Source organism: Corvus kubaryi, unplaced genomic scaffold (assembly GCF_017639235.1).
Source record: "Corvus kubaryi isolate FWS band 111438036 unplaced genomic scaffold, C.kubaryi_AGA036_p1.0 37357, whole genome shotgun sequence".
Lineage (NCBI taxonomy): Eukaryota > Metazoa > Chordata > Aves > Passeriformes > Corvidae > Corvus > Corvus kubaryi.
In genome coordinates this window covers 15,301,654-15,324,725 of record NW_024581117.1, presented here as the reverse complement: position 1 = coordinate 15,324,725, position 23,072 = coordinate 15,301,654, and the positions used below count along the sequence as shown (strand labels likewise).

At 39.8% G+C, this 23,072-nt stretch overlaps 1 protein-coding gene across 4 annotated transcripts in view; it reads left to right on the top strand.

The window, feature by feature from the left end:
• CTNNA3 (catenin alpha 3) overlaps positions 1-23,072 on the top strand; it is a 432,189-nt gene that overhangs the window by 265,657 nt on the left and 143,460 nt on the right. For 3 of the 4 annotated variants that reach the window (XM_042033401.1, XM_042033400.1, XM_042033398.1), the window contains exon 10: positions 4,125-4,217. In XM_042033401.1, the coding sequence (XP_041889335.1) occupies positions 4,125-4,217 (93 nt within the window). Of the gene's footprint in view, positions 1-137; positions 211-4,124; positions 4,218-23,072 lie in introns of those variants that run through there. The other variant, XM_042033402.1, reaches the window with a different exon arrangement.

Below are 23,072 nucleotides of genomic sequence, written 5' to 3'. Positions count from 1 at the left end.
GAACCAATTAATAACTAAAAAAGGGAGAACTTTCTGGAACAGGGGGAGGTAATTTAGGATTGGGAGCCACCCAGGGGGAGGTAACCTAGATCTCAGTGATCTCTTCTGGTGACTGACATTTGATGGTTTCAGCCGGAGAGCAGGCTGAGCCACCCCAACAGCCCACCATATGCTAAAGAGAGGAATGAACCCCCTCCCCAATACAGAAAGGTATGCTGTCACCCAATAGTAAAAATAAAAACACCAGTTAAAGTGCCTGTAAGAAGCTTGTTTAATAACTTCAGGAATAAAATAAATGTGCATTGGCATATCTTCGGTGTGCAGCTAATGGGCATCAAGAAGTACACTCTTTGGTGCCTTCACAATCTAAAACTCCATGAGGCTAATGAAATATTTTATCTACTGCCAGTGCTGCACTTACATGCTCAGTTCAAAGTCTTCCTTTCTGCACTGCACCTTAATTAGTGTATTAATTGATGTTGCTAAACCTCATCAAGGATGGTTTGTTCTCTGTTCTTTATGTTTTCAAGGAAAAGCTGCGTAACTGCTTTCTTAGTATCTTAAAAATGTTTGGAGAAAATGATAATGATTTTTTTTCGGTTCTGATTTCAATCAGACCAGCCTACAACAAAGCTTTTGCTTTGCTACGACAAACTTTGCTCTTCAGAAGGACAATTATTTTCTGAGAGGAATGTTGGCTTTTCATTTTGCAATTTTATTTGTTTTTGAAGTTGCAGAGTACTTAAGTTTGAAGTCCCTCTAAGGGAAGCTAGTTTCTCCCAGAGAATACAAAAGAAATGTAATGTATTCGTGTAGTTTTTTCTGCTTAGGGGAGAGACTGGTGTAATGAAGATTTCCCAGATTGTAAAAATCTTCTGAAATGTGTATTGATACTTGTGACAGTAAGGTCTTCTCTGTGCTAGGTGTTGATTTTTTCCTTATGAACTGTAGGCATTTACTATTGCTGAGACAGCTTGTCCTCCTTGTTAGCAACGTTACAGCCTCAAAGAAGACTTCAGGTTCTCAGATCCACTTCCTCGCGCTTGGAAAAATTACACACGTGCTTGACTCTTTCCATTATATTTATTTGAATTACTGTGTTTTGTATTTGTGTTAAGGAGATCTTATCAGGAGCTGGTGAGGGAGATGCCCACAGTGAGTGTACTGATGGTTGAGACCATGTTAATGGCTTACAGGGATCTGGATTGTCTTTGGGTGGAATAGCTGTGAGCCTCATCGCCTACTGCTGAGACTGACTGAGAGGCCTTTTACTTACGCATAAGGTACATATGGAAAAGTGCTGCTTCAGTGCCAGGAGAAGAAAATTCTACCCATTTTCTCATGGAAACAGAAGTCTTACTAACATTGGTCAAAATGAAAGGCAACGGTCTAAATTCACTGCTGGCATAGCACTGTAGTATGAATTCCAAATACCCATCTGAAATATAACATGTATTTATTCCAAAGTAGCCAATACTACTTTCCTTAATAGATTTTTTTTTTTTAAGACATCTAATGTAAATAATACAAAACTCTGTTTGCTGTTATGAAGTGGCCTAACATAAATTCCTGGTGTTTATATCCTTGGTTTGCTGCTTGTGCTTTGAGGATACTGTTCTGAATTGGGCCTCACCAAGGAGTGCTTAGAGCTGAAGAATCAGGAGGGGAAGTGTAAGATCAGAAACAGTTTTTCCTCTTTATATTAAAAGAACTTGCATTGCTGTTGACTTCGAATAAAAGGGAGTACTTACAGATTAAGAGATCCTTCCCAACCTGAGCATGCTTTGTTGGAGAAGAGCCACACCTTTCTACCCTTCTGATTTCCCACATGATCTGGTAACACACAGAGAATTTGTCACCACATGCTGATCTGTTACATAAAGCCTTTGGCACGCGTTGGTTTCAAGTTCATTCTCATATTTTGAACAGGGGGTTGGACTACATGATCTCTGGAAACCTCTTTCATTCTAACTTACTATTCTGTGACTGTGGCACAATTTACATCAAGCTCTGTGTTTGTACTGGAATGCTGGAGCTGATGTAACTGGGAAACAGGATAAAAAGTTGTTGTAATCTGTCTCTGTATCTGCCTTGCTTATCAAGACAAGAACAAAACTACTCACAGCAGTATCTCACTCATAAACAGGGGCTCTGTATTGCACATGTTTGTAGTGGATTCCAAGAAAAGAAAGTAAAGTTTTTCTGGAAACTGCGGAATAAATTTTATAAGCCTAAGGAACCTTATGGTAAAGAGGGGAAAAAAGAAACTGCTGCTGAGAGGTTTTGTCCTGGTGGAATGGCTGGCATTGCCTTTTTATTTTACCTTTGAATTATTACTGCTTTAGGCATAGAGGAGTTCTTGAAATCAATAATGTTTGCACCAAGTCTTGTAGAGTGTTTCATTTTGCATAGGTGGTGTAGTAACAAAGTATGAGTGAACACAGATTTAAATAAAGAACACAGAAGCAGCTCAGCAACTGGGGCAAAGGAATAATTAAAATACTCAAGTCAATATGAATTAGTTCTTGGGACCAGTAGTGAAAATTCTTGACCTTCAATCCAAAGAAGAAAAAATAGATTTTGATTTTTTTTTTTTTTTTTTTTTTTTTTTGAGGGGAGGGAATAGCATCTCCTAGGGTTGTAATGTGATGATATAAAATTGTCTGGTAGCAATTTAAGCTGAAGAGTCAGGAAGGAAAGCATAGAATCAAACCCAGTTTTTTCAGATACTGCATTAAAAAGCCAACCCATAGCAGATTACTTCAAATAAGAGTACAGTGTCAATCCATTGATGAAAACTGGATTCCTTCAGTCTTAACCGTTGTTTATTATGTGGACAAGATAATACATCATATGGGTACGGAACCAGGGAAAGTTTTATGAAGTATTTTTGTGTAGGCACAGGTGTACATGGAAGGCTCTGCATTCTAGATCTCATCCCCTTCAGAAAGTGTCTTAGTCTTTTCTGAAGTTTAAATAGGAAAAGTAATTAGTCTGTGCGCTGACTAATGCCTTGTAATTACTTATATCAATTAAGTAAGAATAATAAAAGCCTTTGATAATAGATCATCATTGAACTAGTAGTAGTGCCATAAAATGTTGATAAAGGAAGATTTGCTTTTATTTCATGGCAGCTGAACTGTAGAAGTTGTTTTATGAGTTCTGGATTACTCCAGAATAGCTATGCCTGTCTGTGTTCATATTTGCAGCACTGCAGAGGTCTAGTTCTCAGGCAGTTTTTGGTCTACATTAACATTAGAGTGGGTGGAGGCAGTACTGCTACTTCAGGGAAGGCTGTGATAATTAACAAGTGTGGAGTAGTTTTACGGAAGGACTTGATACTTCTACAGTAGGATAAAAAGAACTACTGGATCCCAGTATCCCAGCCTCTACTGTACCTTTGTCAAACCTGTCTCTTACAGCCTGTTGATGTTCAGCTGCAGTGAGATGCTTTTTCCTTAATCCATTTAAACTTGTGGAGCATTGTGGAAGAGGTTTTTGCTTAAAAGGAAGCTGTAGCTCTATGGTGTATGGTATAATAGAAGATAGATTTGTTGTTTCACAGATTTAGAGTTTCCATATGTTTTCACTGTTAGTTGCACTGTATATGGTATATATATGACTGTTTCAGTAGAAAACCGTACCACGGATTAAAAGAATGATCTGTGAATAGCTCACAGCAGAAATTACTTTGTGTCTTATTACAAGTCAAGATAAATGTTATTTGAGCTTTAAGGTCTTAAAAGTAAGTATTAAAAAAACAGTGGAAATGCTGATCATGGTTGGAAGGGCTCTGAAAAATTAAGGGGCAAGATCACAAGCAATCTGTTGAAACCTTATGGTCTTTCTTGGAAATTTCCTCCTGTTTTCTAAACACCACTCTGCAACTGTTACCTGCTGAGCCTAAATTGGGGTGAGGTCATAAGATTTCTCGTCACTATCACCTCTTTCCACAGCTCTTTTTCCTTTCTGCAGTGTTTCCTTGTTCAAAAACATCCTCTGACAAAATATTCCCCGCCCCCCCATCCCATGAAGGCTTTCTAGCAGAGATATTTTTTGGCAAGTTTGAAGTCTGTGGAGGAATACTTGCTTACAAGGCTGTTTGTTTGTTTATTTTATTTAAGGTTGCCAATCTTGCTTGTTCGTTGTCAACAAATGAAGATGGAACGAAAATTGTCCAAATGGCAGCTAATCACATTGAGACTTTGTGCCCACAGGTAGGACTTGTTCAATTCATTCCCATTCCAGTGCCCTCACCATACACTATGTTATTGTCACATAACACAGCTGTTTAGTTATGTTCCTTTTGTCTAAGCTTACATTCCATTTACACAGCGTGGCAGATGGAGACCAAATGATAAATGCAAATACTTAGGTAATCTGTTTGTTTTCTCTGTAGTTGACATAGCAATGGTTAATAGTATGTATTGATTGGGAGTTCTGAAAAGCTGTAAAAACTGTAATTGCAAAAATATGCTGCTCTGTTTCTGAAATCAACCTGATTGAACATTGTAATGTGAAAAATAGGGAATAATTAACTCTTGGAAAGCAAAACCTATTTTGACCTTTAACTTGGAAGACATCACTTGATTTGGTTTTTGCTAATGTGAACAGGAAAGTGTGAATTCTTCTGATTATCACCAGTTTAAAAGCTTGAACTCTTGTTGTAAGGAAATTAATGAAAAAAAGCACAGATACAGTTTTTCTAAGATGTTAAGTACCGAAAATGTGTTCACTTTGTCATGTTCAGAGTTACAGAGATATAAAAACCTCTGCAGTTAAATCTTTTAGAGCAAAGATTTTACTGATTTCTGTGAATCTGATCTGTGTTGCAGCCTTGAGGCTGCATAATTTCAAGATCATTAGTTCTTTGAAGTGTTCTTACCCTTTTGTGGTAAATGTAGTTGAAATGAAAGATGAAGAGCAAATATTAATATGTTCAATAGCAAGTTTGAGAAGTCCATTTTATGCCTGTTGAATAAATGCAAGTCTTAGTGGTTTCTGTCAAGGAAATGTACTGTTCTGAAAATGTCACAAATCAGTGTTTTCTCTTGAATAATTGTTTCAATGTCTGGTTTAAAAACTTGAAAAGTTCTGTATTTTAGATCACACTCTTATGTGATTTAATGTGTTACTGGATTTGTAAGAAGGTGGCTTCTTCCAGCTTCTTTGTTTCTCTGGGGGTCAAGTGCACTTTTATAATGGATTGTTAGGCATCTAGATGCAGCTTTTTAATTGAAATTGAAACCTACATATCTGATACCAGAAATTCCTAAAATCAAATTTTGACTAAAATATTGATTTTTTTCTTCACAGCCATTTAAGTTTCTAGGCTTTTAATTTCCTATAGTAAAATGAAAGTTTCTTGAGTTTGTTTCTTTTTGTTTGTTGGTTTGTTTAACTTTGAGGTAAACCATGGTGAGTTAGTTGATGATCATAGATCTGTCTAAAAAGGGAATGTGGAATGCACATGGTAAGATTGTATTACTACTAATGGTGTGTTCATTGTGCAGGATTCGCTGCTTTCTTAGATAAGGACCATGCCCTATCAAAGCAATCCGCATTTTACCGAAGTAAGAAATAGCATATTAAGGCTCCTGCATTTTTTCAGTAAATCAGATTATGCCATATCATTTAAAAACCCTCCATAGGGAAAATAATCATCTCTTAAGTTCCCTGTGAGGCATATCAATTATAGTTCAGAATGAGAAAATTCCCCAATGCTCTTAAATCTTCAGAGTGAAAAGAAAGGTATTTTATGTGCTTTGCAAAATATTTCTTGAAGGGAAATGCGCTATGGATTGAAATCTGAGATAGTAGAAATACAATAGAGCCTCCCCACCCCAAATGCCCCAAAAAGTACGAACTGAAAAGAATTGCTAACACCTACAGAAAACACCTTGGAGTCTTGACAGCAAAACTTCCTGTGGAGCACAGGGGAAAAGAATTGGCAGTTACAGAATTGGCAAATGCTAGAGGAAAGCCTTTTGGCTTTTGTTACATTAATCATACTCTACTGTAGGTAAAATGTAGAGGGTTGATTCTGAACTCTTTTGTTTGTTTTCTCATGTGAAATTATTATCAAATATTTTGACTGTTAAACAAATGAAATAAGCTGGGCATTTATATTAGAGCCAATGCAAAACACATAATGATCCTGGAATGTCATGAATGTTCCATGAGAAATTAATTTACTGTTAAATCAGTAATAGTAGAATAAAAAAATAAAGAGCTGGTTGCATATGATTTGATGAAGGAAGAATAATTTCTGTTCATATAACTCACTTTTGGTTGGGAGAATTGGGTGGTGTTAGGTAAGTACAATCTCCAGTGTCACTTGTAGTGGGAGTCCGTATTACTGTCCTGGGGTGCCAACAAAATCTTGACTTCATATGAATGCATGGGAAAGAAGGAGAAGGGAAATAACCAACAAAAGCAAACAAGTTTTGTTTTTGAATAGCAAGGCTATAAATCTGTAGAGATGTTTTGCTAATACCCGTTTTGGGTTTGTTACCCTTGTGCTTCAGTTCGGTGGTGTGTTTGGAGAAGACTGTGGTTGCTCTAGTAGTCCTCTGGAACACCTGGTAGATGGTAAACCTGTGTCTTGGGGTGACCTTATGATGTGTATCCCATATCACTGCCTATGCCCAGAAATGAGTTTTTGTGCCTTTCTATGCCTCTTAAACTGAGCCTGAGAGGGGGAAGGAAAAAACCGGAGCAAAACTTTCTCAAAGCAGTTTGCAGTTCATTCAAGGTTACAAAAAGATAGCAGGGGTTTTTTTTCCCCATTTGGGGCAGGGGAGCGAGGAAGCACCCGGCTTGCTGCTTTCCAGTCAGTTTTTGGCCAGTTGTTTTCAGTTTCTTGTTCTCCGGAGAGAGACTGAGAGTTGGACTTTGCATTTCCTTCTCTGGAATTCCGGATTTTCTCCCTTTTCTACTGGACTGCTTGATTGCTGTAACATCAGAGCACATCGGGAGGATTTTCCACCGGGCACAGAGGGCCTGGCCCCGGCCCAAGCCCCAGCTCCGAGGAGACCAAAGGGAGGACTCGAACACTTTCCCAGGATTTTTCCTCTACAGCGAAAGATTTTACCATCTAACATTATTTTCCTTCCCATGTGTTTGTTAAATAAATAGTTTATCTTCTTCACTTTCCTTCGAGGAAAATTTATTTTTTCCTGAACCTGGTGGGGGAGGGGTGGTTGTGCCTTCTCTCAGAGGATATATTTCTAAATTTGGCCAAACTGGAACAACCTGTCAACAGAGAGATGGAAAATTAATCTCTGGTTTCCCACATTTAGGGTAGCAGATGAGAATCTGGCTTCCCTATCTAAATTCTTCATAGGTTTTTACATTTTTATGGTCTAATGAGCTTTCAAATCCTGAGCTGCCACTTTTGAGAAGAATGACCTTGAGCCTAAAGCTGGAACAGTTGTGTCAATGTGGAGATCAGAGGTGGGTGGTTTTAAGGCAACAGCAAAGGGGACCTTCAGCATGTCAGAGGGCTCTGCCTAGAGCCTTTTCATTAGCATAAAGATCCCTTGAAAATTGTAAGGAGCAGGGGGTTTGGGATATTTTAGAATAACTGTATCTGAAACAGTGAATTTTAGGCTCACTTCCTTTGAAAGGGAGCTCTCACTGGATCTTGCTGCTAGTTACTGGAGTGGTACAGGGTGATTACTGGAACATCATGAAAGGAAGGAAAATGCAGCAAAAACACACGAATGTTCATGGTTTAGCTTAATCTTTAGATGGTGATAAAAAAAATGTTTGAAACTCATTTAATCCCATGGAATATTTTACCAGATATTTTAAAGAAGATGTGTAAGCACTGGTATAAGGAGAACCTTGGATCTTAATATTTTGGTGAGCTCTGTTTTTCTCTGAAGTATTGAGAGATAGAAACCATCTGGTTACAAACTGAGGTGAGAAGCAATTCTGTGTAACATGTAACTAATGAAAAGTGCGTAACACGTGGCACCTTTGTGAAGGATTCAGCTGTAATTTTGAATGCCATCTTTTCTTGCTGCTTAGAACTTAATATGCTACTAGTAGTTTTTAATATTGGCTGGTATATGGTAAACCACTAAATACAGAACATGGTTTTTTGGCTACAGAAGTTTTGTAAATAGATCACTGTGGTAGTTCAGGTAATGTGGAGGGAGGTATTGGGGTAACCAAGATGCTGAGCTGATCAGTGGGAATATATTCATACACATCATGTTTCCAGACCGTTGAAATACTGATCTGACAGCTGTCTTGAACATTTTGTATTGGGCTTGTCCAGCATAATTCATCTGTTTCTTCAATGCCAACATGACAGTCTGGAACTGACTGCTGTATTTTGGTATTGTAGAGCTGTTTCTCTATTGACAGCTGTGTACCTGTGGTGGTGAGAAGGGCAAAACACACCAAGCTTTGCAAGAAACCAGCCCCTGCAGCCTTCCTTTCTTCCAATTTTAATAATTTCAGTACTGTTGTAGTGAGGCTTCCTTTCCTATCTTGCTAGCAGACAGTATTAAGCCCGTCATGTGTCTTTCAGGATGATGTGAAACAGTCTGTGTTTATCAGCAAATTTAGAAATACCACAGAACCAAGAGTTGAAGGATTGAAGAGTCTTTTGGAGAGTGTGTGTGTGTGTCTGCAGAAGGGATCCAGGCAAAGCATCTCCATTCCAGTCCAGTAGCCACTTGCATTCTCTGCTCATAAAGTACAGTGATTGCCACCAGTTCAGTGTAAAGTGTCATGGAAGCCTTCAGCAGCCCAACAGTGACAGCACCGTGCCCCACACGCACGAAATTCCAACTTCAGAAGCTCTACTCTCCAAGCAGGGCTTGTGTATTCTCTGCTTGCTTTCTTAGAAAATGATCATAACTTTGTTATGCTTCATAAGTTTTGCTTAAGCTTTAATGTGAATGCCCTATAATTTTTTTTCTCAAAATTAAGTACTGTATTTGTGTTTTTCTGTTATGAAAATGAATGGAGGAATTTAGCTCTTCCTTTGAGCTATGTGCTGATTTACACTTAAATTGTCTAGCCCTTTTTTGTTGATACAGATAAATGGATATTATTTCCTTTCGTGTAATTTTTTAGAAAGTAGGTACTAGCAAACATGAAAATTCTTGTTCACAAAAATGAGACTTGATAGCTAATCAGTGGGCAGGATCTTTTCATGTGTTGCGTTTTTCAGGTATTAGAGCTTAAGTATGTATTTTATGATGGTGTGGATTTTTGAAGCTAGCAATTCACATTTCCTATGTATTTACTCTTTCATGAGAGAAAATCAGTCATCCATTTTGTTATTTGCTTTGGCACATTAAATAGTGGGGGACACCGAAGAAGATTTTTTTATTAACCTCATAAAAACTCTTCACCAATATCACTTTAATAACCACAGTTTCATCTTCTTGGTTGAACCATCTGTATGGCATCTCCTTTTATCTGTATTAATATAATTTCCTTCAAATACAGGGCAGAAGTAATGGGGGAGAACATGGTAAATCAGTGAGTTTTCTACCATCTGCTTTAAAAAACAGAAAACAGATGTTAGTATCCAACAGTATCAGACTTCTTGGGTATCATCTCTAGCCTTTCAGTGGAGAGTTTAGTTAAGAGTATGTATTGTGCCTTAGTAATATTATTTCTAAAACGAAAGGAAAGTTACTCTGGTGAAGTTGTTCATGTAGGTTTTCACCATGTTGCAAAGTTCACACACAATGCTGCTGAAGATAATGAAGATTTTGTCATTATCCTTGGTATCTATGCTAGACTTCTTGAGCAGTCCTGTGTTTAGCTCCTTCTCATACATCCTGGTTCCACAACCAGTTTGGTCTGGCTTACAGCATCAGTGCTGCTGGAGACTTTCCTGCCTCCCTGCTCCCAAGCTCTCATTTCTGCCCCTTCTCTCATGAGTAGCAGTAGCAGTCACATAGCTGCTCAGCAGTCTGGGTCAGGAAACTGCTGTGAATCCACCTGGGAAGCAGGAAGGTTAAGTTTTACTTCAGGTCAGCTGCCCAGTGTAGTTTGCTGTGTGGATGCCTCAACAGGCTTGCCTGGCTCAAGGGAAGGAGTGAGGGCAGTCTAGAGGAAGAGCAGTTGCTGCTTTTGGGGGCACTGCAGACTTCATTAACTGATGCCAGCTTGACGTGGCAGTGGCACAGCTTTGGTGAGAGAAGGCAATGTCCAGTATTAGAGAGCTGTTGTTACTGGCTACCAGGAGACACTGCATGGAAAAAGTTGTTAGTCTAGTCCTCAGCTGTCACAACAACGTGTGACCCTGTTTGGATGGATGCGGCTCTGTACCATCAGAGCAGTGCAGTGTTCATGTGAAGGGCAATCTGTGCTAAAGGGGCATGTACAAAGCCAGCTTGTCTGGCTATACGGCAAGGACTGAAAATGGTACAAGGAAAAAATCTTTCTTGTATCCTCTAGTATAATGGACTGACACTAGTATTTGTAGGATGTTATCTTGCTCCATTTATGGAAATTGAAGTTTGTTATTTTAAAAACCTTGTAGCAAGCTTATTGGGATTCTATGAATCATAAAGCTGTGAAACACCAAAACATATTGGAAGGTACAGTACTTTATGCTTCTGTACAAATAGACTTAGATTGCTTTGGCTTGAACTTCTCCAACAAACAGTTTGAAGGGGGGAAAAAACCCCCCCACTGTTATTCTTAGGTTCCCCTGAAAGTCTCATGCTGACGGTGACTGCTTGGCTCTTTTATGATAGTACTTGGAGAAAGAACAATTAACTACAAAATGCCTTGAGGTCTTCAGTCTTAACTTTCATCCTTCAGTATCTGTTGTGTTAGAATAGAATCCTCAACAAATTCTCACTTTGTAATTTTAAACAAAAATGCAAACCCTGAGTAGCCTCAGCTTCTGTAACAATACAGAAGCTGTCCTGTTTTATCCTCTTCTTGCCTCACCTGCAGTCAGTGGACATAAGACATGAGACTGATTGAGTTTTTAAAGTTGCTGGAGGGCATTTGTGATAGATTCATATTGCACCAAAATGCTATGAATGTTTTATAAACCATTTATTTTTCCCTTTGCCCTTAAAATTTGAAAGGATTTTTCCTGGAAAGGTATTTCTTTTTTATCTCTTCAACTTCATCCTTTTTTTCTGAATTTGTAAGTTATTTTGAGATGCTACATTTTTTTAGTGACGGTCCTACAGCTATATGCCAGGAAGGGAACAATGGCAATAAAGTATCATTATTAGAGACTTGTGGTAAAAAACCTACTGAGTCTGGGGAGGAGGGTAGTAAAGCTTAGAGTAGTACAAGACAGCAAAATAATACCACCGTTAAGAGATGGAGGTTGACATGGTTTTTGGAAGAGAGGGGTGTACAGCAGTAAAGAGCTGAGAATGTAAATAGCTGTAGCATGCAGTAACAGAGAGGTGTAAATAGCACCGGTTGACAGGGGCTCATTGCAGTAACAGAGAGGTGTAAATAGCACAGGTTGACAGGGACTCATTGCTGTTGTTGAAGGAAGGAGCTAAAATCATTGATCCACAGATCCATCTAGCATGGCTTTGTTCTGTGGCATTGTGCATCTCTGTTACCAGCTTTACACCTCATCTGGAGATGTTTTCCAGCTGGAACACTGGCAGTGTGATGGGGATCCTTGTGGGTACTCAGCACTCACCTGGTGTTGGGTTTGCGTGCTAGCCCAAAGAGAGCCCGGACGTCTAGCCACAGACCGACTGCACTACGGCAGGCACACACACAAAGAAGCAGGCACACGGGTGTGCTCCTCACCCGAGGGAGCTTCCCCTTGAACTGAATGTGAGCGCACGCAGGCAGAGGTGAAGAAGTATAAAAAGAGGGGACTCTGTATGGATTGCACGCTGAGATTTATCCAGGTGAAGGGACAGGGACGAAGAGCCAAATTTTTGACAGGGTCCAGAGATTTTATATTGGGGATAGGAAAGGCAGGGAAAAGGATTACAGCCAATGGGATATTTGACAGGAGGTGGGGTTGAGGGTAAGGGAACCAATGGGAGCCGTACATAGGAGGGACTTAGGGAAGAAACCAATGGAATGTTGAGTAGGGCAGAACCTTCTAGAACTATTACATTTAACTAAGGGAAATGAATATTAAAAAACTTATGCCTAAAACAGGGAGGGGAAGCATGAACCAATCATATAAAAGTATGCAAATAACTGAAGAGAGAGATTGTGGGTTCTCACCCTAACTGCAGTGGGTGGCTGAACCTCAGGGCCGGAGCATCACAGACTGCTGGTGTTGTGTTTAGGGGTCAGGGTGGCTTCCAGTCGCTTGCACCGCTGCGACCTGGGGATGTAGGTGAGGAACAGATGGAAGCACTTTGTTTGGCAAGCACTTAGGGACGTGGATGAGGTACACATGAGTTTGGTGTAGCTGCACAGTTGATAGGATGGGCTGTATGGTCCACATTCTTGTGTATGCCTCTGTGTCCCACGAGCTGCAGCTAAGGAACAAGCTTTTTGGAGATTTGTACTACCTTCTGCATGAGCTTGGAAAGCAAAGGCACAACAATTTCTTTTTATTCCCTGCATGCTTACATTTTCCCTTTGTGCAGGGTCAGACTTCAGTGATTTGGGGAAATTCTGGCACAGCTCTGAGGGAGGATATTAAAGGAATCATCTGGATACGGTCCTGAGCAGCTGGCTTTGGGTGCCCCTGCTTGGGCAGGACCAGATTGACCTCCAGCAGTCCCTTCCAGCCCCTGCCATTCCATCAATCTGTGGAGTATCTGACCTGGAGAGGGATGAAAGGGCAAATGTTACCAGTGTTGGCTGATTCAGGTCTCTGAGCTTCCAGGATTTTAAGAAGAGCTTTTAAATGATTTTATAGCACTAGCATGAAATTCAAGGCAATGGATGACTACCCTTCATGTGTTTTCATGATTTCTTTGTGCAAACTACAATGCTATAATGTCATTAAATGTGGCAAAGAGGTGACATGATCTGCAGGGGGTTTTTCTGTGTTACATTTTGCATTTATATTGCAAAAATATCTGGCAGTTTGACTGCCTGCTTTACTTAATTCCTAATTAAAAGTAATTAGGAAATGTGTCATAGCAGCTTTAAAAATAATAGTAAAAGTAGCAAGTACAGCAGCAGTTTGTTTCCTTCCTGTATCTCTTATACGGCTGTGCATTATTGTTGACATGGAGGCAGAGTCTGATTTACGCTTCTGAGTTAGAAAAGCTTTCCTTTACATCATAAAGCTGTTGCTGCTATTGCAAACACTAATTCCAGGTGTTTTTTACCAAGCTTATTTTCCCACCAGTATAACTTTACCTGGTGAATTGATGAGAATTAAATTTCAGTTTTCAGATAAGGTCATGCCATTATCTGTGTCATGGGATTGTAGTGCTTTCAAAACTATTCTTAGGATTTTGTAGGCTACACAGACAACTTGATGTGTACTTGTAGATCATTTGGGGTTTGTTAAGAGCTCCATGAAAACCTCAGTGGTGTCGGTTTTCATGTTTTGTTTCCCAAATGTACTGGTATTGGCACCCTAGCAGAAAAAGATGTGGACAATATGTTTGGCTAGGATGCCATAACCTTACTCTGAATTTTTGTTGTAATCGCTAGATTTTGCTTAGTAGGCTGTAGCTTCCTGAGAGCTCAGCGGGGCTGCTTAGGGCAATGTGACTCGGTCGCATCACACGGTCCATTTCGGACGATCCCGTGATCTTGCTCCATCCTGCTATCAGCATTACAACCAGTGATGGCAGAGGAGGTGAGAAGGGTCTCTCATAGGGGTTTGAGAGGACTTTAATCACATCTTGTCCCCTTGATCCCTAGAGGCAGAGAGACCTCGTGGTCTGGGTGTTAGGGGGGTTTTGTTAGGGGCTCGGGGCAGTCCCTGGGCGGCGTTGGGGTACAGGAACCAATAAAGAGAGCCTGAGAGAGTGGCCAAGACTAATGGCAGGGGAGAGCAGGAGGGGGAACGTGGCATCACAAAAGCAGTGGGTTAACAGACTACCACAAATTTTAACTGTGCCTTTCAGTAACTTCCTCGAATATTGAACTGTTATCCTGTGTAGCTTCTGACACCCAAGAATGGAAATGAGGCCTGGCTAACAGGGTGGTAGTTCTTGTCCTGGACAAGAGCATTTGCTCTAATTGACCAGACAGTAAGAGGATGTACTGTAGAAAGTGTTCTGACCACATGACTATAATAAGAACATCAGAACAAGCCCACATGACTTTGTGTGTAAAACCAGTGATGGAGCCCTGTTTTCCTGGGGTTGGCTGAATGTGTGCCTGAAGATAGGAATTCCTTGTTCTCCTTTGCTTGCATGAATAGCTTCAAGTGTGGTGCTCAATTGCTGGCTGGGGTTAAACCACAGGTACTGAATGTTTCTACTTAACCCAAGCAGGCTCTTTCCCTTGCTGGTCATGCTGTAAGTGATGACAAACACGTCACTTGAAGTGTTCTGGCACTAATCCTGCTAGAGGAAGAATCTGGTCTGCATTGGCTGTTGGCTTATTTGTCTGTCCACAGTTGTGTTGTGTTGAACTGGGAGAGAGGAGCAGCCTAGGAAGAAAAAGAAAGAAAGCCTTAGCCAAGGTCCTTGAAGCCTGCAGTGAGGGGCCAGGAGAATGGAGTGAGGCCTTGGGAGAACAGGAGAGACCTCCAGGACCAGAAAGGGCATGATAATGTTTGCTGCAGCTTACATCTTTGACTATGGCAGAAACAGGTGAAAAATTGGAGCTTGTCTGACTGTGTGAATGACATGGAATATCCTTGAGGGTGCCAGTGAATCCCACTTTTTCACCAGATTATTTCTACCTGTTCTTTCCACAGGCACATTATGGATTTTCAACCTCCATGTCTCTGTCTCTGTGTAACTCTCCTTAAAGCTTTCTGCTGTCTATTCAGTAATTTGGGTTTTTTTGTGAGGTAGAAAGCTTGCTGTTGGCTTCAGCTCTTCATTTCTTCCGCTCCAACCATACTGTAGCTCATAGATGTTACAGGAAATTTAGGGCCATTTAGATAATTAACTAAAGAAGAGTTTTGTTTGTAATGGTGATGGTTTTGTTAGAAATCCCAAGAAGGAATGAGGAACTAATTAATAACGATTTAGTAGGTTGTTTGTATTTTCTTGTTGCTGTTTTGGTTGGGATTTTGCATAACATACTTTTAAGATGTACATGAAACAATAGTTGTGTCATACATGTTGAGGCTTTACTGATGTCTTTCCCCCCCAGTTTATAAATGTAATCCATATGTGTGTTCATCTTACCAAATACTCGAGGACTGTAGCTGTGGTGTAGTTACACTGCAATTGTTCTAGTTCCAGTACAGTTTTATTTCATCGCTCTGAAGTTTGGTAAATGGATGAATAGTCCATAAGGACCTTTCTGTTTTATATGCATTACATTATAAATTGGACTAAAGATTTACTTGAATGTGAAATCCAGTAAGCAGAAGGTTAATGACATAAGCTTCAGTTTTATATTGTAATTTTAGTATGCAACTAATTTGATTGATAATTATGGGTGTTGTATTTAGATACGGGGGCTTTCTATGTTGAACACCTTTTGAGATCAAGTCCTTAGACTGTTTAAGTCCCTGGAGAGTTTTCTTTATGCCTGCATCCTCTGGGAAGCTGTACCGTAGCTGTGGGAGTGTGATGTGTGCTGCATGGCTTATCCCAGTTTGATCAGCAAACCCAGCTATCCCCAGTGGGAAGAAGCTTTATCCCAATGTAGTTGGTACTATTGGTGTGCTGTGATGGAGCATTTACACAGCCTAAGAAAAGGTTTACATCTCTAAAAAACTTTGCTGCATGAAGAGGCTTGGAACACAAAGGTAAATATGTTTATAGTTAAGTGTAGGTAGCTGAGCTCCAGTTCTGGATGGAGCACTGTTGAAGATATGACTTCCACTGTGTTTTGTTTTGTTATTTCATACTCAAAACCATTGTAAGCAGAACTCAATGGGGTTTTTTTATTTCTTCTTGCATGTATTGGTAAGTCTTGAGGATTATTTTAGCCTTCCATTTTAAGAATATGCTTATCTTGAAATCAGAATTTTATTTGAGAATGCATTGCTCAAGCTCGATAAACTTGGGTGAAGTGTTCTGTGTTTTCTGAGAAGAATCTAATTGTCCCCCATATAAACAAACTCTGGCTACAAAGGAAGCAATTGTTAAGTTAGAACATTCAAACTGCAGCTAAAATTATTTAATGTATTTGCCCAGTGCTATGATTTGCTGGGTCCTAGGTGAGATCCTGGATAATGGGTGTATAGCTATACAAAAAATACAGTTTGAGGAAAAGTGGTTTTTTGGTTGAGTCAAAAAAATGCACTTTCAGTTCTTGAAATAAACTAGGAGATTTGTGCAATCCACCCCCATACTTTGAATATCCTGTCCAAAACCTTTTGTGGGTCGCTTACAGATACTGTTTCCAGCAAGGCAGAAACAGAAGTGTTTATTTGTTCTCCGTACTTGAGTTTCAGTAGTGCAAAATAGAGAAAGTGAGAGTAACAAAAATTATGATTCCATGCACATCAAACACCTGCAATCCAACCTGCAAAAAAAGCCCAATATATTTTGGGTTCTGCTGTCTGCTTCACTTGTCAGGTCAGGTGAGTAAGTTCGGGAAGGAAAGAGCTGTTGGATGGATTTAAGAATCAGTCTTTTTAAGTGTTTGGCCTATTCTGTTGTCTGTCTCCAAATAATAAATAGACTATCCACCTAAATGTAAATGTTGAATATTTATCTGTGTTTTCAGTTCTTTTGTGCTTTTTGTGACATTTCAAACTAAAATAATGGGAATGCCTGTTCTGCAGAAGGGTTACAAATGCATTCAGAAATGTGCATGTAGTCCCTATAGAAAACCAAAACAGAGATGTGTACAGGGGTAGGAGGAGCTTTAGAGGACTGTGTGTGTGTGTGTGTGTGTTTGGTTTTGTTCCTGAAAAGTGCATTGTGCCTCTCAGCAGGGCTGGGCTATGTTGGAAGGTATGCTTTTGAGTGAAATGACACAATTTGTTTTAATAAAATACAAAAAACTTATCCAGTGTAATAATAACATTTCTGTGTATCACTGGCAGCCACTGCCCTGGCACCAGGAGATAAAGCCATGCAGAATTTTGTTTAATTTCTTGCTTGGTGTATCAGATCAATAATGTTTGTAGAATTGCTGGCTTGCCCCCTTGCCCACAGTTCTGTTTGTTCTTGAGTGATTGCTTTACCTGTATGCTCTTAATTTAGTCACAAGTTCCTTGGCCAGTAGCTTCTGATAATCATGTAGAAGTTAAATCTTCCCTTAATTGTTGGTATCAAGAAGGCCTTTGCTAGATTTGAAGGTGAGGTAATATAACTCTTTGTTCACAGGTTTTTTTGGAGTTTCGAGTTGCCTCGTAATCGCAGCACAAGTAAACCCATCTATAACTTACCAAACTTATTACCAAACGTAGTCAATTACGTTCACTGTTAAATGAAGTGCCTTGAGTGAGATCCCTCCTTCCTGCTTTAAATTGTGGGAAAGGAGAAAGAAACAGAATCTTAGTAAGTTCTTTAAGTACTAGCTCTGCCAAAATAGGAGTTGCAAATAAGACTTTGAAATTTCAGTCTTGTACCATAATTTGTCTTAACTGTTTTCACCACTGCATTTAGTATTTTAGGGATTGCTGAGTTCTTATATTGCATCATTGTTTCTCGTTGGATTTTTGAATCTGTCTGAAGCAATAGATGTGCTAATCTTGAACATAATGTGAAACTTCATGGTCATGTACCACCTGTACACTTACCTCCTCATAAATATCACTACTAGATAATGCTGCTGAGATAGCATTTTCCAGGATATTGTGAGGAGAGGAGTGGGCTTTGGATGGAAATTCTCCTATGATCAGAAATGGATGAAAGTTTCTTGTGGAGGTGCAATCTTGCTTTGTCTTGGTATGTCACTTTTGATATAATGATTAAACAATCTCCCTTTACTCTGCTTCCACTTTCAGCTGTTTTCAGTGGGGGCTAGATTTCACCTTTTGAATTTACAAAACAATTAAAGTTGGTTTTATTAACAAATACAGCCAGGAATTTATTTACTCTTGCAATGCACTTAGCCCTTGTGTAGAATGTGTCTGTATTGACTAGAGCTGTTATCAACATGACCTCACTTTTATTTATTTATATTGACTGAAATGCATTTTATGATTAAATATGTTGTATACAAGATACTCAGCTTTCAAAGCTTTTAAATTATTATGGGTTCTTCATATCTGTGTTATTGTAATTGCTTTATAGGTCAGATGCCAAAGCAACAGTGTCACATATCCTTGCACCTTTTTACCATTATAGTGGGGTTTTTTTGCTTCCAAGTTTGTTTTTTGAGTTAGTAGTAAATAGATACACTTTTTTGCAGAGCTTGGGTATATCTGGATATTTAAGCTCTCCCACTGTGTTAAGAGAAATACAAGGCACAGCTTGACAGAAATAAGTTCCCCACAATTTTGTGTTAAAATAACACAAATAGCAGACTGCCAGCATGTTTCTGTGGTTTTTTTAGAAGGACCCTTGTGTCCTAGTAGTGACCTAGGAAATCCTGTAATGATGTTGTTGCATTCTGTTTATGTTTCTATTACCTTTCTTAGGTTACCCTGGGGAAGTGAGTCACTCTTGCCCCAGATGGAATTGATGTCAGTGTTTATCATACAATGATTCTGTAACTGCGTTTCAGAACAAGAGTAGTTCAGGTTGGAAGGGACCTTAGAATGTCTACAGCCTTTTGCTCACAGCTGTTTGTTTCAATGCTCAAACTGAACTCTGGCCTTTCTCTAAACTTTGACCAATCAAGTGTTGAAAACCCTAATTTTAAAAAATTTGTTCTTAAAGGTGCAAACCCTGCACAAACTCTCTGGATGACTTGTTCCACAGCTTGACTGGCATTGGCGTGAAATTGCTCGTGTGCATCTGTGCTGTGTCTCATCAGCTCCTCCCTCAGTGTCCGACTGCTGTCAGAATACCCTTCCACCATGCATAGCTGTGAAGAGCCTGTCTCTGCCATTTTGGTCATCTCCTATGTGTTGAAGGGCTATCTTAGGGCCCTCTGAAGCCACCTTTTCCCCAGGCTGAAAAAGCTCAATTCTCTCTCCCTCCTTGCAGAGTAAGAGCTCTAGGCCATACCTGTCTTGGTGGCCTTCTGCTGAACATGCCTTGAGGAGATTGACAGCTGGACTGTCAGTCTCCCAGAATCAGACTCAATCTTTCTACCTTTCTCGACTATGGATTATGACTAGTGTAGCTTTTATGTCCACCTCAACATCAGCTACAGTGCCTTACTGTTGTATCAGAGAGCCCAAAACTGGACATGTGGACACAGTTTTCTAGGTGTGATACAGCAAGTGTCACCTCTTATTCTGCTCAGCTATGGCCGTGCCCTTTGAGCCTGCTGTGCTGTCAGCTTTCATTGGGGAATGCTGCTGACACAGGGCAGGGTGTCAGGTCCTTTTCCAGCAGAGCTGCCCCCCAGCCAGCCACTTTCCAGACTGTGTCATGATGAGTAAGTTACTCCACCCCAGCTGCAAGACTGGTATTTAGACGTTCAGGTGATCATTTTTGAAAGAAGGAAGAAAAACCTCAGGTTCTCTTCGATCAAAACCGGCTGGACATGAGTTTTCTTCCTTACAGTCCCAAGCAGTGCAGTTTCTTTTATGATGTAGCATGAGGTGTTTCGTTTACTAGCAGCTCAGAAAAAATCCACCTTCTAAAAGCTCAGAAACCAGTTTTCTGTGTTTTGTTGTGTTATCCGTGTACATACCTCGATAACTTTGTTCAGGTATGCTGAGAAACTGGTCACGTTACATAACTTAATTGGGATCAGTGTAAGATGCATGGGATAGTGTTGATTTTTAAACAAAGACATGAATTCTGATCTTGAGAAATGACACTCAAATGACACGCTGATGTACTGTTCACCTTGAATGTGACCATTCCGTTTTACTTCTTTTAGCAGTAAAATATGGAGCTACAAAGTTTTACCTTCCTGTAGCAAAACTCTGGCCAAGTTCTAAATGGTGTTGTCCTGGGGTGAGCTCTTTCAGTTTTACTGTAGTAGCTTACGCTAGGGCAGAACTGACCCTTCTGTTCCTGGAGGTAAATTTCCTGAGCATATTTGAGAAATATTTGACCGAACCTGGCTCTGCTGTTACTGTGTCAAGTTGGTGTATTTGCCCACCTAATTTGGTTGGAAATTAATCTGCTGGATGTGTAAATGAATATAATGCTGGTTGGCCAGCTTCTGTTCATCTGAAAAGAAAGATAATCACCAAACAGAACTCAAGCTATTAATTAAGATACATTTCTTGTTTTGGTTAGAGGGGCTAACAGTTTTTGGTATTCAGAATATCCTTATATTTAATTTCTAAGAAATTTCTAGTTTTCTTCTGCTGTAGTCACTGCCATAACAGACCTTTGCCATTGCTTCTTTCCTTGTTTTTTTAATTGAAAGCCTGTAAAATTATTCTCTTGTAATGTTAATCCAACCCTGCATATGCAGTTTTTACTCTTGGGTTGTCTCCTTTTCCTGACCTTGGGCTAGATGATTCATCCTCCTCTAAAGGGACCGTCTCACTGAACACTGCTTCCCTGCCTCATATGACAGGATGCATGTCTGTTGTCTCCAAGTTGTTACTTCTGCAATAAAGGAGTACCTGTGCCACAGTCTTAAGCTAACTGCATGAACAGTGTCCAGGTGTGGGCTTGTGGGCCTGTTGTGGTCTTGGTGTTTCATTTTTCTGCCCCCCACATGCCCTGTTTTAGCCCATTATGCACAGGAATATGTCCCTGAAAGCTGCATGTCCTGTGCATGGCTCAGATTTCATTTTCACTTACCTGTATTTTTATGTCACAACCAGCTGTTCAGAAGTTAGGCAGAAGGTTGGATCATCTTATTGTCATCATTTTGCTCTGTCCTCAAGCTTCTCTCAGCTTGTGTAATCACTGCTCTGTTAAACTTTAAAGACTGGTTTTCATTTGATGGAATGTATAGAGTATGATGTATTTAATGAAGACATATGGATATTACTGCTGCGCAGTTAATAGTAGCAGATGCTGTCCTCGTCTAAGTTCTGCTCACAAGTCCAAGGATTTATTTGAAAACTGTCAATTTAGCTCCTAGTGAAATGCCCCAGCAGTGAGCAGGAGTAGTAGCAGCTTTCTGGTAACCTGAACTGTGAGATTTGTATGCAGAAATACAAATGGGGAAAAAGTAATATTGGAATTTGAACAGCCTAATATGCTGTAATAAAGTAGAAGAAGGCTATATTTAATTAGCCAGTAACAAATGTTAACCTTGTTTTAGATCAGGAAGCAGTGATGAAACGAAGACTTCTGATGAGTTTTCCTCTCATTGTTTCTTGAGGCCAATTCAGATGATAAATCTACACCGTGGAATTACAGAGTGAGGTAGAAAAGCTAATAAACTTCATGAAGGCTAAGAAAGTGGTGGTTTCAACTTGGTTGCTTGTTGGTGGGACTGAGTGTGTCCTGATAGGAAATTCTCTTTTCCTTTTTTGATTTTTTTTTTTTTTCCTTCTTTTTACAGAAGAAGAGGGTTTTAAGTCTCCATTTTACTTATGTGATAATGTATGTCTTCAAGTTTCTTAGGCCAGATTGAGAGTACACAATCTGAACCATGCATTCTGTGGATCGTGGCTTTGGGGCAGTTCAGATAGAGCAAAGCTCACAGTAGATCTGTGCTCAAACCTCAGCAGCTTTGCTTGGCTCATAAGTCTCGTACTTCGACTTGATTTCCTGGCAGGACAAAGACGTGATCTATAGTGTGCTCTGCAACTTAGGTATGACAGGATTTTGTTTTCCTTACTATCAATGTGAATTGTTCTGTGGTATGTTTTTCTGTGAGTTGTTTCCACGCTTGGGGAAGCCATGTTTATCCAAAGTGGAATTAAGTCTTTTCTTAGTAGGCTATTAAGCATTAGAGCAATTTGCCAGGGGAACCATTAGGAACAGTGTCACCTTTAATAATTAATTCAGGATTAGCTGCCTTTGTGTGGGATGGAACTGATTTTACTTGTAGCTGTAAATTTCCTGAGGGAAGCCTAAGGTAAATGCTCTGGTTTGTGTTATTGGGGTGCTTAGAGGTGATGGTTTGCAGCCCTTGTACAACCTCAGCCCATCAGATGTGCCAGTGCAGTCTCTGTGCTGTTAGAGAAGGGTGCCTGCCTGCCTGCCTGGGCTGTAGTTACTGCAGGCTTTGGGACTTTATTTCCAGAAATATCTGGAGTCACCAGGATTTTTAAATGCACCCATCTGATAAAGTTGGCTACATTCTGTAGCAGTTTTGGTGATCTTCCCAAGCACTTCACCTCTTTATTGCATTTGGTGAGACAAAAGTTGGTTCTTTTTATCTTTGGCAAGATAACAGATGCTGGTTCTGATACTGAAACAGCTTTTTGCACAGTCTCATTGTTACTTTTGGCAGAGCCAACATGGTAACTGCCAAAACAAAGAAGAAAATGCAGTAAGAAAAAGACATGATTGTATTCAACCAGAAACAGTTTGACTTTCAGTTAATATCCAATTAGAGGCTTAAACAGAAAAGTGAGAAATTACCTGTTTAGTATTTCAGTCTTGATGGACACATTTTAAAACCTAAACTAGTTTGTGTGATGAATCAAAACAGGGCCAATGTGACCTAAGAATTATTGAGATGAAATTTTGAGCCCCTGGCTTAGAAAATTGATCCTGTGAAATTGGATTAAGCGTGATAGGAATGAAAACAGTTAAAGCCTCAACTCCTGCAAATGTCTTACTTTTAAAAGTGTTGGGGAAGCTGTTGTAGAGCCAAACAGAAATGGGCTTTTATATATTGTGCTGCATCTGGGAAGTTAATGTATCTTGGGTATTGCTATTGAAATAGAGAAACTGGAGGTGATACTGTATGTGCAACTGTACAGAGATTGGCACTGAACTGACTTTTTGGATGTGCTATGCAGTATATATGCAAAAAATCGTAGTCATGTTAGACAGTATTTCCATTGTAAGTCCCCCCTACAGTCTCCCTTTCCTAATCCCACCTTTCCCTTTTACCCT